Genomic DNA, 13,730 nt, shown 5'->3' with positions numbered 1-13,730 from the left:
ACTACTACTACTACTTAACATTTCTAGAGCGCTACTAGGGTGCGCTAGTTCCTGTATTAACTATGTAACACAGTTAAGCAAAAAGGGACACTATGAAGGCATTTTCAAATAACGTCCTGATCATAATGTCCAAAAAAAGTCCATCTCATATCCATTTTTGAACAGGAAAAACGTTGAGATTTTCTGTTCAAAAATACATGAGAAGGACGTTCTTGCACTGAAAACATCCAAAATGAACAGCCATTTTTTCAAAATGAAACGTCCAAAATAAGCACGACAAAAAAGCAGGCACAAAAATGTCTGTCTGGCATCATTTGTACAAAAATGGCCACACAGACATCGTTGCAGAACAGAGGGTCAGTGCAGTGGACTTTAAACAACAGGACTCAGGTACAAATCCCGCCTTAATTCTGTTATTTGGTTATTGTTAGCCCTCCAGGAACAGATAAAAAAAACCTACTGTACCTAAAGGTACACCACTACAGTATCCATAACGCTTGCAGGTGTCTTATAAATTCAGGTACAATAGGTATTTTTATGTTGCAAGATGGCTCACATATTTGTACAGAAACAAAAAAAGTTAAAAGTGGGAGTTACACCTGGGTCCTGTTGCTCAAAGTCCACTGCACTGAACACTAGGCTACTCCTTACACTTGCTTGCTACTCTGTTAGGAATGGCTATAATACCTGAAGCTGTCATAGAGCCTGGAATCCACTATCCCTTTCACTTCTTAGGGGGGTGGGAGGGAGTCAGTAATCACTAGGAGGTGAAGCGGGGATCGTGCCTTCATCCCTCCAGTGGTCAGCTGCTCAGAATATCTTTTTTGTACCCTGAATATGACTGAAACAATTCTAGAAAAAAATGTCCTTTTTTGCCTTGGACATATCGTCCCATTCCTTAATTTTAGGCCTGCTTTACTCCTGCCCAAAACATGCCTCCAATATGCCCCCTTGCTATTTATACAAACTGCAGTGTAAAATGTCCAAATTCTACCTTTCAAAAATTGTGATTTGGATGTTTTCAGCAGATGGACCCTTTTTTTGGCCATTTTGAGACGTCCATCTGCTTAGAAAGTTATTAGTGCCTAACCAGCTCATAATCGAAAGTGATCACCGGCCATTTCCCGACACAAATCGGGAGATGGCCGGTGATCTCGGAAAAGCGGCGAAATCGGTATAATCGAAAGCTGCTTTTTTTTGACAGCATCGCCGCTTTCCCATCGCCTCGCCGGCAAAAGTTCAAAGGGGCATGTCGGCAGCGAAGCAAAGGCGGGACAAGGGCGGATATGGGTGTGGCTACCAGATAGCCGACTTTTGCCGATAATGGAAAAAAAACGGCGTTAAGCAGTATTTCGCCGGGTTTACTTAGTCCTTTTATTTTCACGACCAAGCCTCAAAAAGGTGCCCCAACTCACCAGATGACCACTGCAGGGAATGGAGGATGACCTCCCCATACTCCCCCAGTGGTCACCAACCCCTCCCCATACTAATAAAAATAAAAAACTTTTTTGCCAGCCTGTAGGCCAGCCTCAAATGCCGTACCCACCTCCATGACAGCAGAATGTGTTCTATCCTCTGACAGCCTTTCCCTGGTTGTGATTTGGCTCTCGGGTGAGTGTGGCACCTTTTCTGTTAGGTGCACTGCAGAGTCACATCAGCAATGCATTGTGGTGGGTGTAAGGTAGTGGCCTCTACTCCCATGGTGCTTTTCCCCCTGCTAACTGGGTCAGAATGTGCCCTGTTGTGTTTCCAGTAGTCCATGAGGTAGTGGCCATTTTTGTAAGGCAGTTTTAGATCCCTTTCATGTGTTACCCACGTTAAAGAACTTTTAGTTCTTACCTTGAATGTGACTGAAAGAGGGCATTGTACACCATTCTACCAGCTCTGACCTACTGCTAATCTCAGTACCAGGGAGACTCTTTGCCAGTGGGGCACAACCTCTGATCTGCAGTTAACTGTGAGTAAATGTGCTTATTCAAATAAAGGACTTTTTCAAAGAGATTAGTCTTCAGGTGTCAACTGGTGTGCCAAGGTTATACAGCAGCAACAAGTCCTAGAGGCCTGCGTGTATGCAGGACCCTGGAGCACTGGTACCGCAGTGCACTTAAGGCAGGTGGACCCAGGCCCATCCCCCCCTACCTGTAACACTTGTGCTGGTAATGGGAGCCCTCCAAAACCCACTGTACCCACATGTAGTTGCCTCCTTCACCCCTAAGAGCTACGGTAGTGTTGTACATTTGTGGGTAGTAGGTTTTGGGGGGGGGGTTGGGGGGCTCAGCACCCAAAGTAAGGGAGCTATGCATGTGGGAGCTGTTTCTGAAGTCCACCGCACTGACCCCTAGGGTGCCCAGTTGGTGTCATGGCATGTGAGGGGGACCAGTGCACTACAAATGCTGGCTCCTCCCACGACCAAATGCCTTGGATGTCGCCGGGTTGGAGATGGCCAGCATTTTTTTCCATTATCGCTGAAAAACAAAACCGGCTATCTCAAACCCGGCGACATCCAAGGCATTTAGCTGGGCTTAAACCGTATTATCGAACAAAAAGATGGCCGGACATTTTTTTAGATAATACAATTCCGGCCAATTGTAGCACCACCGCCAATATAGATCGCCGGCGATCTATTTGGCCGGCGACGTTTGATTATGCCCCTCCACGTGAACTCAGACTAACCATCAGATCAATTTGAGCCCTTTAGGGACAGAAAAATATCTAAAGTACCTGAATGTACACCACTTTGATAGCTTTTGGGCTTGCAGGTGGTATTTAAGAAATTACATACATAAAATACAAGACTGTGAAGTAGGAAATCTGTACTTCCTGTTGGGAATTTCCAGCTAAGTCTCAAAGGTAACAGAGATCAGTAAGGGCCAGAGTCAGTAAATGCTGCTCAAAAATGAAGTACCCTTTGTAGAATAGCTCATAGCGCTGATTCCTGCCCCCCAAACCTGGTGTAAATTCCAGCACCCAACTCATGGCATTTGGGGTTGTAAATGGCGCCATTCTATTACACTGTGCCCAAATTTTTGGAATGCCCCTGACCTGTCAGTGCCCCTCCAATGGCCATGTCCCTTTCTGGGTTGCGCACTATGGGATTTAGGCACCCAGGATGCACATGCAAATCCAAATTAATGCCAATTAATGTCAGTAATTGATAGTATCCAATTATGCTTGTGATCTCTTTTACTGTCTGACAATGGAATTCTTTTCCTTGCTGTTGTTTTTAGTCTGTACACCGCTTAGATCTGCCTGTCAGTAGAGGCAGTATAGAAAGTTTTAAATAAACATAAACTATTATTGACTGTAACTGGCTCGTTAACTAATTGAGTTGTGCACGTATCTCGGGATCACAGCCAAATTTGGGCATCCAACTTTGGATGACCTTTATAGTCTCCGGAAGTAATAGCTACAGTCTCCAGCTCACCCATATTCCATCAAACAGATGGTAACCTCTCGCTGTGGCTGAAAAGCAATGATATCAGGGATATCGGTTCCTGCATATATTGGTGAATAGTTTCATTTGTTTCTGAATTTGAAGCTCATAGTCAACAAGGAGTCAAATTTCAAATAATTTACTCAGCTAAAATTGCCTTTTAAGCAAGTCAACGTTCCCCATTTAAAATTTGCAAATTTGCCCTGCTAACCAGATAAATTTATCCAATCGTATTTACAAACAGTAACACTTTAACCAGGCAAAAAAATGGGCCAACCAGAAGCATCTCCACAGTGGTTATCCCATTTTACCAGGCTAGTGTAGTATGCAGCACTAGCCAGCTAAATATGTCCAGACAAATCTAGGCACTACAACAGAAGCCTAAGGGCCCTTTTACTAAAGCTTAATGTATGCTAACAGAATTAGCGCGTGCTAAATGCTGCGTGTCCTATTTTTTTTACCAATGGGTCACATGCCACTCAGTGCACGCTAATGTCTATTAGTACATGCTAATCTTTAGTAAAAGGGCCCCTAAATCTAGCTAGCCATGGCTGAACTTTCTGTCAAACCCCAATACTAAAAATACAATGTCCCTTCAACCATAATCCCCAGTGTTCTTCAAGCCCTGATTCTCAGTTTCTCCATTCCTCCCAGTACTTGAAAAAACTTCAACATCTCCAAACCTTCCCTCCCTCCAAAAGTTTTGAGAGAATTAGCAGGCTAGTCTTCCATCTAAAAACTACTGCCAATCCATTCACTACCACCCACCAGAATCTCCCCAGTCAGTCCAGCAGGGGAACTCAGTCCTTGGATCATTGTAAGAACAATGCTGAATATAAAGTCAGTAGGTGACAATAGTGAAACTTTCTATCAGCTCACCTTCGGGTGACATTGGGGGATTTTGAAAGGACAATATTTTTGAGATGAGGAAGGAGACGTTCAAACTCTCTTGAAACTACAGAAGGGGAGGAAATGGAAGGGAAGCTAGATTTAGCTGAATTTTCAGCTGAAAAACTAGCTAGCTCAGTTCAGCAGAGAATTTGCCTAAGAATAACTGATTAGAATTAGCTGTTTACCTTTGCCACTTGGTAGTTTTTTGAAATTTGACTATTAAGCATGAGGCATAAAGGCAAAATCACACTTGATTTTATTCCAAATGTCTTCTGCATTGAAAAGATATGTAAATGTATTCTAACCTTTTGCTGGTACTTAGATAGCTTGAGAGTATTTTGCTGTTTTTGTCTTGCATTCGCCTCTGTCTCTATTCCACCTGGGAAAGCAAATATATTACCATTAAGAAAAAATATATAAGGTCACCAAATGTGCTATAAAACTAAACAGTACTTGTTAATTTCAACATACCATGGCACTAAAAATACTTGTAATGATTAGTTTTCCTCATATAGTACATTAATGTGTTGCCAGTCCTCTGTGAGCCTAACATCAAACAGTGGCAGAATGTTTCAGACAGTGCCAGGAAAAGTGAAAGAGGATGTTATGGCATACATAAACACGAAGTGCATTTAACAGTGAATACCAAATATATGGTCTGTTGTTAGAAAACTGAAAACTAGAGGACAACCGAAAGTGGTTGCTTTTGGGTCTGACCAATACCAAATCTCGGCTGAAATTCACGGTCTGTTTCAACTGGAATCGGAACAAAATTTAACTGTCGCTTCGCGAGTCCTCCTGAGCCAGCCACTGCCACAACCCACCCCACCCCCCTTTAGAAGAGGGCCTGCAAGCACCCTTCCACCACCTAAAGGCCCTTTCCTTGGCCTAACTTTACTTTAAAAGGCATGATGGTCTAGTGGTTTCTTCTGGGCAAGATCAATTCTCATTTGCACTTGCCCCCGCAGGTTCCTCAGTCAAAATGGCTATCGGAACTTCCCGCAGCAGCCATGTGAGACTGCCGCAAGAGGTCCCAGTGGCCATCTTGGGTTTGGAAGATGCCTAAATAGGAGCAATCTCGCAAGGCTGCCACAGAAAAACCCAGAAGCCATTTTGACTGAGGAACCTGTGAAGACATGAGCGACTGTGAATCACTCTTCTCCAGGCACCAATAGAATTGCCCTTTAAGTCCTGGATTCTATATAGGTCACCCTATATACAAGCCATTAAGAATCAATTGTTGGTGTTAATTGGCAGTCATTATGATTTATTTGCAGATTTGCCCTATGTCATACTTTATAACATGCACAGCTCCATTTCATAGCATGCAATTCAGGAAGGGGTGTGGCTATGAGAGGGGCATGGGCAGGACAGGGGCGTTCCCAGGTTTTAGGTGTGATGTTATAGGATAATAATATAATTTGCGCACATAACTGCAATTAGTTAGGCGCCAGCATTTACACTAGGTTTCAGCAGGTGTAAGTGTCGTGCCCAAAGTTAGGCATGAGATCCGCACTAAGCTAATGTTCTCTGCTTCCTCTGCCCCGGAACAGGAAGTAACAGCAGAGGGAGCAGAGAACCGGCGGAGCCCACAGCTTCGCAGCTGCACCCAGCACCCCAGCAGGTAAGAAGAATGCATCGGGGGGGGGGGCTTGGAGGTGATGCGCCGGGGGTGGGGATGGTGATGCTCCGGGGGGATGCTGCACCTGGGGGGGGGATGGTGGACAATGCTGCACCTGGAAGAGGGGGTTGCAAAGCGGCGAACCGCCCCAGGTGGCAGCCAACCAAGGAACGCCACTGTGTTTTTCTGGTTTGAAAATGGTCATTTTCAGTACTTGATTTTTGGAGGTTTTCAGGAAAACGTCCAAAGTCAGATTTAGACGTCATATCGAAAATACCCTTCCATGTTTCTTTCTCGAACACTAACATAACAGATTAAGGAATCCTTTTATTAAGGTGAGCTAATGGATTTAGCGTGTGCTAATGATTAGCATGCGCTAAATGATGGCACCCATTATATTCCTATGGGCATCTTATCATTTAGCTCATACTAATTGTTAGCACACCATAGGAAAAGGACGCCTAAATATGTTCCCATATCTTAGGTACAAACACTTACACCAGACAGATATGGTGTAAATACTTGCACTTAGAGTATGAAAGTGTGCACATAGAAGACAAAATTCAATAAATGGTGCTGAAAACTCAGAGGTGAGTGCTAAACACACCCTTTATAGAATAACGTTCAGCATGGATCCCGTGCTTAACTTTTCTTATGCCTTCTAAAAGTAGGTGTAAATGCATGCCTCAGGAGAATTCTATAGTTCCATGCGCAACTTTTTAGAATGCCCCCAACACGCCCCTTTTCAGATACGTGTGATTGAAGTTAGGCACTGTGCTTTATAGAATAGCACAAAATTTTTAAGACTGCCAATTAACATCAATAATTGGTTGTTAGCACCCAATTATTGATGTTTCCAAGCTCGTTAATCAATTTGTTTGCACGTGTATCTCTGATGCATGCACAAAATTGGGAGTGGAAATTTGGGCGCGATATATAGAATCTGGGGGAGATTGGAGAATATTATAATCTATGCACATACATGTTCACTCTGCCCAGATTGATATCTGTGTACTTAGAATAGGTCTAAACCAGAAAATGGTCATTTTTCACGTGTATGTATAACACATATAGGATGAAATTCTAGTCATTTACATGTGTACTTGGCTTCTTATAGAATTACCCGCTTACACAGGAATGTAAAAAAAAAAAGGCTGTAGAGTTGCATGCATGTGGATTTCTCCCCACAGTTTCAATTTTGCCTTCCTTATGCTTACCTATCCTCTTGGGAGCCAGATTAATGGGACCTGGCCTATGTTCTTCTTTCCACCTCTCCAGGTCTTCCAGTTCTTTCCTGGCAACTGAAACAGAAAAAAAAAGTAATTTATACATACAGCAGAAAGTAAAGAAAATAATTAAGCATAATATCTGAAAATTGATGCCTGCCTATCATAGTTAAGACTCTGCTATTTAATTCTCCAAACATAACAGGTGCGTGCAAGACATTAATGCACTTGGCTTCCAGACAGCCAAATGTAAATAAAAACAATTAGAGATTGTCAACGTTGCAGCAGTTTATTCACTAAATGAAAGTCAATATTCAAAGTGCCAGGTTATTTCCAGAAGCACTCGGCAGAAGAAAACCTTTAAGCAGGTCCAAAGTCTTGATTAAAAATAGCAGATCTAAAACTGTTGAAATAATGCCCCCAGCTTGTGAGCAGGATCAATTTCACACAAACGTGTAAGCTGAGCATGACGGTATAAATGAGAAGCAATGTCTGCCACCAACAGGCAGTGGCTCTAAGCCAAAAATCAGAAATCTCCATAGAAGTTCAAATTTTAAGACATTCAGATCACTCTAACAAGTGCCTAATGCAGGAAAAATGGCCTAACATGGAACATGCTAAAAGCATTCTGTCTTAGTTTTGTCATCTGCACATGACAAGCACATGCCCCCCCCCCCACCTCAATATTCAAAACTATTTAACCAGCCAGGAATAGCTCCTGGGCAGTTAGCAGTTAAGTGCCTAACCGCAGATATTCAACGGGAGATAACTGGTTATCTCCCATTGAATATCCTGGTCAACAGCTAGCCTCTAACTAGCTATATCGAGCAACATAGCCAGTTAGGCGCACGTATTCAGTACCAAACCAGTTATGCTTAAAGAGCAGGCCTATCTTTGACCACTAAAACGTTAACCAGTTAGTACTGAATATTGGTTTAACTGGCTAACCTTTTTAGTGGTTTAAAAAAAATGGTTATTCAATACCGGTCACCAGAAACGTCCCAGCATTGAGTACCCAGATTTAACACTGATAACAGACAGCAAATGCACTGCCCAAGACCAGCTGAATATCAGGCCCATGGTATTTATTTTTTGTTATTTGGGGGGGGGGGGGCATATCAGGAGCTCAGAATGGGCGTGGATGTCCTAATCAGCTAGTATACTGACATTACTGCCACACTAACTGGTTAGCACTTCCATAATGCAGGAGCCCTTCGCGCCTCCTAAATAGGAGGCGGTAAGTGATTCCACATTAATTTTTTTAATGGCCACATGCTAATGCTAATATTAGCGCACAGCAAATAAACCAAATGGAAAAAAAAGCTCTTTATGACGACCACACTAGAAATGGGCTTAGCATGTAGGAAAAGCCCATGTAAGGACAGGCTAGGCCCATTTTAACTAGCGCAGCTTAGTAAAAGGGCCCTTCATTTTATTTGTGTCTTTTATCTTTTTTAATCTTTATTTAAAAAATTTTTTTAGTGATGCAGCAGGAGTCATACAAGCTGCCACCAAGAAAATATACATAGTTTGCCTCATATTTAAAAAAATATTTTAAACCATTTAACTGACCAGGAACAGCTCCTGGCTGGTTAAATGGCACCATCAAAATTAAGCGGGAGATCGCCGGTTATTTCCCACTGAATATTGCAGGTTAGCGCTTAGCAGATAACCGGTTATATCACGTGATATAACTGGCTATCTGCTAATATTCAGCGCATTTCTGGCTACTTTTGGCGGCCAAATTCGGCTGCCAAAATAGCAGGCTGATCTTTGGCCAGTTTCAACTTAACCAGCCAGCGCTGAATATCAGCTTGGCCTGTTAAGTTGAAACCAGCCAAAAAAACACCTGAATATTTAATGCCGGTCACCAGAAACAGCCTGGCACTGAATATTATTATTATTATTAGCATTTGTATAGCGCTACCAGACGCACGCAGCGCTGAACACCTGACATAGAGAGACATTCCCTGCTCAAAAGAGCTTACAATCTAAATAATTCAGACAGACAAGACAATTAAGGGCGAGGGAAGTACTGGGTGAGAAGGAACAAGGGGTGAGGGGAGGCAAATGAGTAGTGGCTAGGAGTCAAAAGCAGCAGTGAAAAGGTGGGTTTTCAGCGTAGATTTGAAGACAGGTAGAGATGGAGCTAGACGTACAGGCTCAGGAAGTTTATTCCAGGCATAAGGTGCTGCGAGAGAAAAGGAACGAAGCCTGGAGTTAGCAGTGGAGGAGAAGGAGGACAACAAGAGAGATTTGTCCAGTGAGCGGAGGTCACGGGAAGGAATGTAGGGAGAGAAGAAAGTGGAGAGGTAATGGGGGGCTGCAGAATGGATGCATTTAAAAGTCAGTAAGAGAAGTTTGAACTGTATATCCAGGCTCAGCGTCAACCGCAGGAGTCAGTAAGTACATACAAAACACAATGCAACTATATAATTCCAAGTTTTGCTAAAGCATAATTTCCAAAGTATAAGCAAGACTATATATTTCCAGACACTGTTTGCACATTTATTTATTTCCTCCCTTCCCCCCCAAAACTGACATCTACACATTCTCTCCAAGTAATCAGTCATACTAAGCTACACAACAAACATCTGTGCTCTCTTGCCTAGAACTAAAACCAAAATGACAGTTTATATACATCTGTATCCTTAAAAAGATGATATTTAAATATTGGACAATGGAAGATGTGCCACCTCTGCAGTACTGAATCCAGCAGATGCAGGAAGTTGCATACCATGAGATTCAAACGGTTAAAGCTAATCACAAGTAAGATAAACTATGTTACACTGGTAGTTGGCAATAGTTGTTGGAGACTGCTCCTTTACGATTTGCAATGCCGTGAGGAACTTGTGATACTAGTCTTATGCCATAAGTTGAGTGTTTGCAAATAATGCCATCTTGGTCCTAGTTGTGTCCTTGATATACTACTACTATTACCTATCATTTCTGTAGCACTACTAGACGAACGCAGCGCTGTACAGTGGACATGAAGAGACAGTCCCTGCTCGATAGAGCTTACAATCTAATTAGGCCAGACAAACAGGACAAATAAGGGATAAGGGAATTACTAAGGTGGGAATGATAAAATATGGGTACTGAACTAGTGAGTAAGGTTTAGGAGTTAAAAGCATCCTTTGAGCATTCTGTGCACATTAATAACAGCACTAGTCCTGCACTAATTTCCTCTAGTACCTGCGTTTGGTTTTATCCATCAGCCCATCAGTGTGTAGAGAATGGGCGTGGCATCAATTGGGAATTTTGCTGCTGATGGCAAAATTTGTGTTTTTATGCTTTTATTGGTTTTTTTTAAATATTTTTGTGAATCACTTCAAATGTTTTTGACCAGAGGAGGGTCATATATAAGATTTTATAAACAAATAAATAAATAAATGCAAACAAGGACTGGTAATGGCACAAGCACCACAAAGCCTCACCCAATCTGCATGTTATGATCCATCCATTTTTTAAAATGCTGTTCTCAAAACATTTTCAAGCCTGAATTAATTTACTTACTTCTCTGAATCTCATTTCTTCTGGTTTCGTTTGGTGGGATTAAGGTATAACCACTGGCACTGCAATGAGATATAAAAGTTGTTATTTAACTATTCTGAGATTGTGTCTGTGCAATGACTTCAAAGGTCTTCATAATTTTTCCTTTAAATTGATTCAAATGATCTCTGCCCATTTAGACTATGATTTACTGAGCTTTTTCCTCCACAGACATCAACACCAGCTCCCCTCTTACCATATTTTCTATCCAACCTCTCAACCCTTTTCTTATACATCTCCCAAGCATGCCCAAAATATGGCCTCCCTGATGCAATTGTACCATTGCTGTTTAAGGTACAAAAAGATAAAGAGGATGGGATGACTCCCCTGTGAGGAAAGACTAAAGAGGTTAGGGCTCTTCAGTTTGGAGAAGAGAAAACTGAGGGAAGATAGAGGTCTATAAAACAACTGAGTGGAATAGAACAGATGTTGTACTGTTTTGGGATCTTGCCAGGTACTTGTTGCCAGTATTACCTTGTGCTGTTCAAGGCCTTAACCTGAAAGTTAAGCGTAACTGAAGATTTCTGATTCAGGGCCTACTCAGAGAGTTCACTAAAGGCATCTGGGAGATGTTTCAAGCAGTGCTGATCTCTCCCCCCCCCCCCCCCCGGTCTGATCCCTGGTAATGTCACTGTAAGTAGATAGGATGTCTCTCTACCTGACGGCTTTAACTGGCCAGATGAAATTAGTTGGCCTGAAGGAATTAGTTGACAAGGGTTGCCAAACAGGCTATCTTTCAGAACTGGGCCTTCAAAGGAATCCACACCTCTGTGGTAATCAGGAGACATCAGATGAAGCAAACCACATTATTACACAGATATAAAAAAAAAAAGGACATGCTCACACCCAGGAGGGGACACACACACACATTCACACACCCCATCATACCTGCAGACCTTCATTCTCAGACACCCAGGTGCACAAAGGTCCTGTAAAGAATTTGTCTGTTTTTCCACCTTTGTAAACATTACCGATTTGGAAATACAGAGGGATTCTCGTGAGCTGCTCACTGCTTTTGCAAACATGCTCATTTGCATGCTATAGGGAGATAGGCAGTCGGTCAGCTGAGCATGCGCAGAGCAGCCAATCGCTAAGCATGGCTGCTCTGTGCATGCCACAGATGGCTTTCATACACGCAGCTTTATGGCTTTCATACACGCAGACAAGCTGCGTGTATGAAAGCAGGTATCCTTTTTTTTGGTTTTCTGCTCTTTCTCCCGGTGCCCCAGTGCTGGTTTCTCCTAGATCCCTGGCTTCTTTCGTCTTCTCGCTCCTCCAGGCAGAGCCTCCCAGTGTCCCAGGAGGAGATACCCTAGTCCCAGAGTATTTAGGCCCAGGACCCACTTCATGGACCTCACTGACCATCAATGCCTTACAAGGTACTGCTATGATAGGGCTGCCATACAGCACCTCTGTGACAATCTACAACCCCTCCTCCAGGACACGCAGGAATAATCCAGTGCCAGTCCACCTTAAGGTCCCTGCCTCCCTCGCTTGCTCCTGGTAAATATAGTCACAGCCATTTAGGCCAACTAAAACCTGGTGTAAAACGCATGTCTAATTTAGGCGTGGATCGGGCATATTCTATAGCACTGCGCATACATTTTTGGAATGCCCACAACCTGCCCATGCCCCCTTTTGAGATCCATACAGTTCGGTTTTTGTGCATTGCTTTATAGAATACGCTAAGCGAGCTATGTGTGTAAATCCTATTTTGTGTCAGGTAGTACCAATAATTGCTTAACATCCAATTATCAGCACTGATTGGCTTGTTAAACAATTAAATTGTGCACGCAAATCAGAATACGCCCAGATTTGCATGTGCAACTTTAGTCGCACTACATAGAATCTGAGATTTTGAGTCTATCAAGCTTTCCATCAATAATGGACACTTGAAGTTACAACACTTCAAGCATTAGTTGTGGAAATGAAATGCCCTATTTTTCTCCAAGGACCTCTATGCAAATAAGCCTGGTTGGGGAAAAAAAACCAAGCATATGTAGGTTTGCTACAGAATTTGTTGCCAAAAATTACATATATGAAATTTGACCCAAGTGGGGACCCCGATTTCTCTGGTCCCACTGGTCATTTGGTGGAAGGTTTTTTGGTGCTACTGCTTCCTGTGCGCTAACAGTGGAAGGCTGGTTCGGTTGAAGTTTGAGAAGTTTTTGTAGCTTAAGAATCGAAACGGGAAAGGTAATTACATTCCTTTTCCGCCCAGAAGCAGGGCGGAGCACAGACCGCTCAGAACAAGTGACAACAGCTCCTGCAAGCCAGAGAAACAGAAAGAGAAACTTTCCCTACTCCTAAGTCTTCAGATAGGCGAAAACGAAACTAGTGAGCAAGTAATCTAATATCACTAATAAATATTTATTATTGATATAAGACTGCGACAGACAGATCAAAATAATAGAACAGTCCCTTAACGGAAAATATATAACGCAGCTCAATAATACAGATACACTTCAGAATGAACTATCATCGATGTACGAATAAAGTGCACGGTTCAAACGAAAGAAGTTCACAATGTGGCGGCTGACAGCGGGGCCGCAGGTGCCTAACAGCTGGAGCTGGCGCTGTACTCTCTGTGCTGATGCCTAACAGCTGGATCTAGCCTGGCGCTGTACTCGCTGTGCAGGTGCCTAACAGCTGGAGCTGGCGCTCTACTCACTATGCTGGTGCCTAACAGCTGGAGCTGGCGCTGTACTGTACTCACTGTGCTGGTGCCTACCTCCATGAAATGACAGCTAGCTGCCTGGCGCTACATGCACTGTACAGTTACCTGATCTGCACTTACTATCTGGACTGCTGTGTTTCTACCGACTTGCCGTCCTCGGGGAGTTGATGCCCGGGCCGCTGCTCTTCTTGGAATCTCCCCCGGTCCTGTCTGTAGCCTCCTGCCTCCCTGTACATCCTGCCGCCCGGAAATCACGAGAAGGTGAGACCGGCGATCTCCACTAACCGAGCTCCCAGTCTCATCCACTGATGTACTACTGCTGTGGCAAAA

The 13,730-nt window shown here is 43.2% G+C and overlaps 1 protein-coding gene across 1 annotated transcript in view; it reads right to left on the bottom strand.

The window, feature by feature from the left end:
- The window catches only part of EPSTI1 (epithelial stromal interaction 1), a 76,740-nt gene extending 63,010 nt beyond the window's left edge, over window positions 1-13,730 (bottom strand). Inside the window, exons 1-4 of the mRNA XM_030199431.1 lie at window positions 13,521-13,730; window positions 10,688-10,746; window positions 7,163-7,246; window positions 4,630-4,703 (exon numbers count right to left, since the gene is read on the bottom strand). Coding sequence (XP_030055291.1) covers window positions 4,630-4,703; window positions 7,163-7,246; window positions 10,688-10,746; window positions 13,521-13,636 — 333 coding nt within the window. The 5' untranslated portion in view covers window positions 13,637-13,730. The remainder of the gene's footprint in view (window positions 1-4,629; window positions 4,704-7,162; window positions 7,247-10,687; window positions 10,747-13,520) is intronic.

The sequence above is a fragment of the Microcaecilia unicolor genome, chromosome 4 (assembly GCF_901765095.1).
Source record: "Microcaecilia unicolor chromosome 4, aMicUni1.1, whole genome shotgun sequence".
NCBI lineage: Eukaryota > Metazoa > Chordata > Amphibia > Gymnophiona > Siphonopidae > Microcaecilia > Microcaecilia unicolor.
Note: the sequence above shows the minus strand (reverse complement) of the source record. Positions and strands in the feature narration are given on the sequence as shown.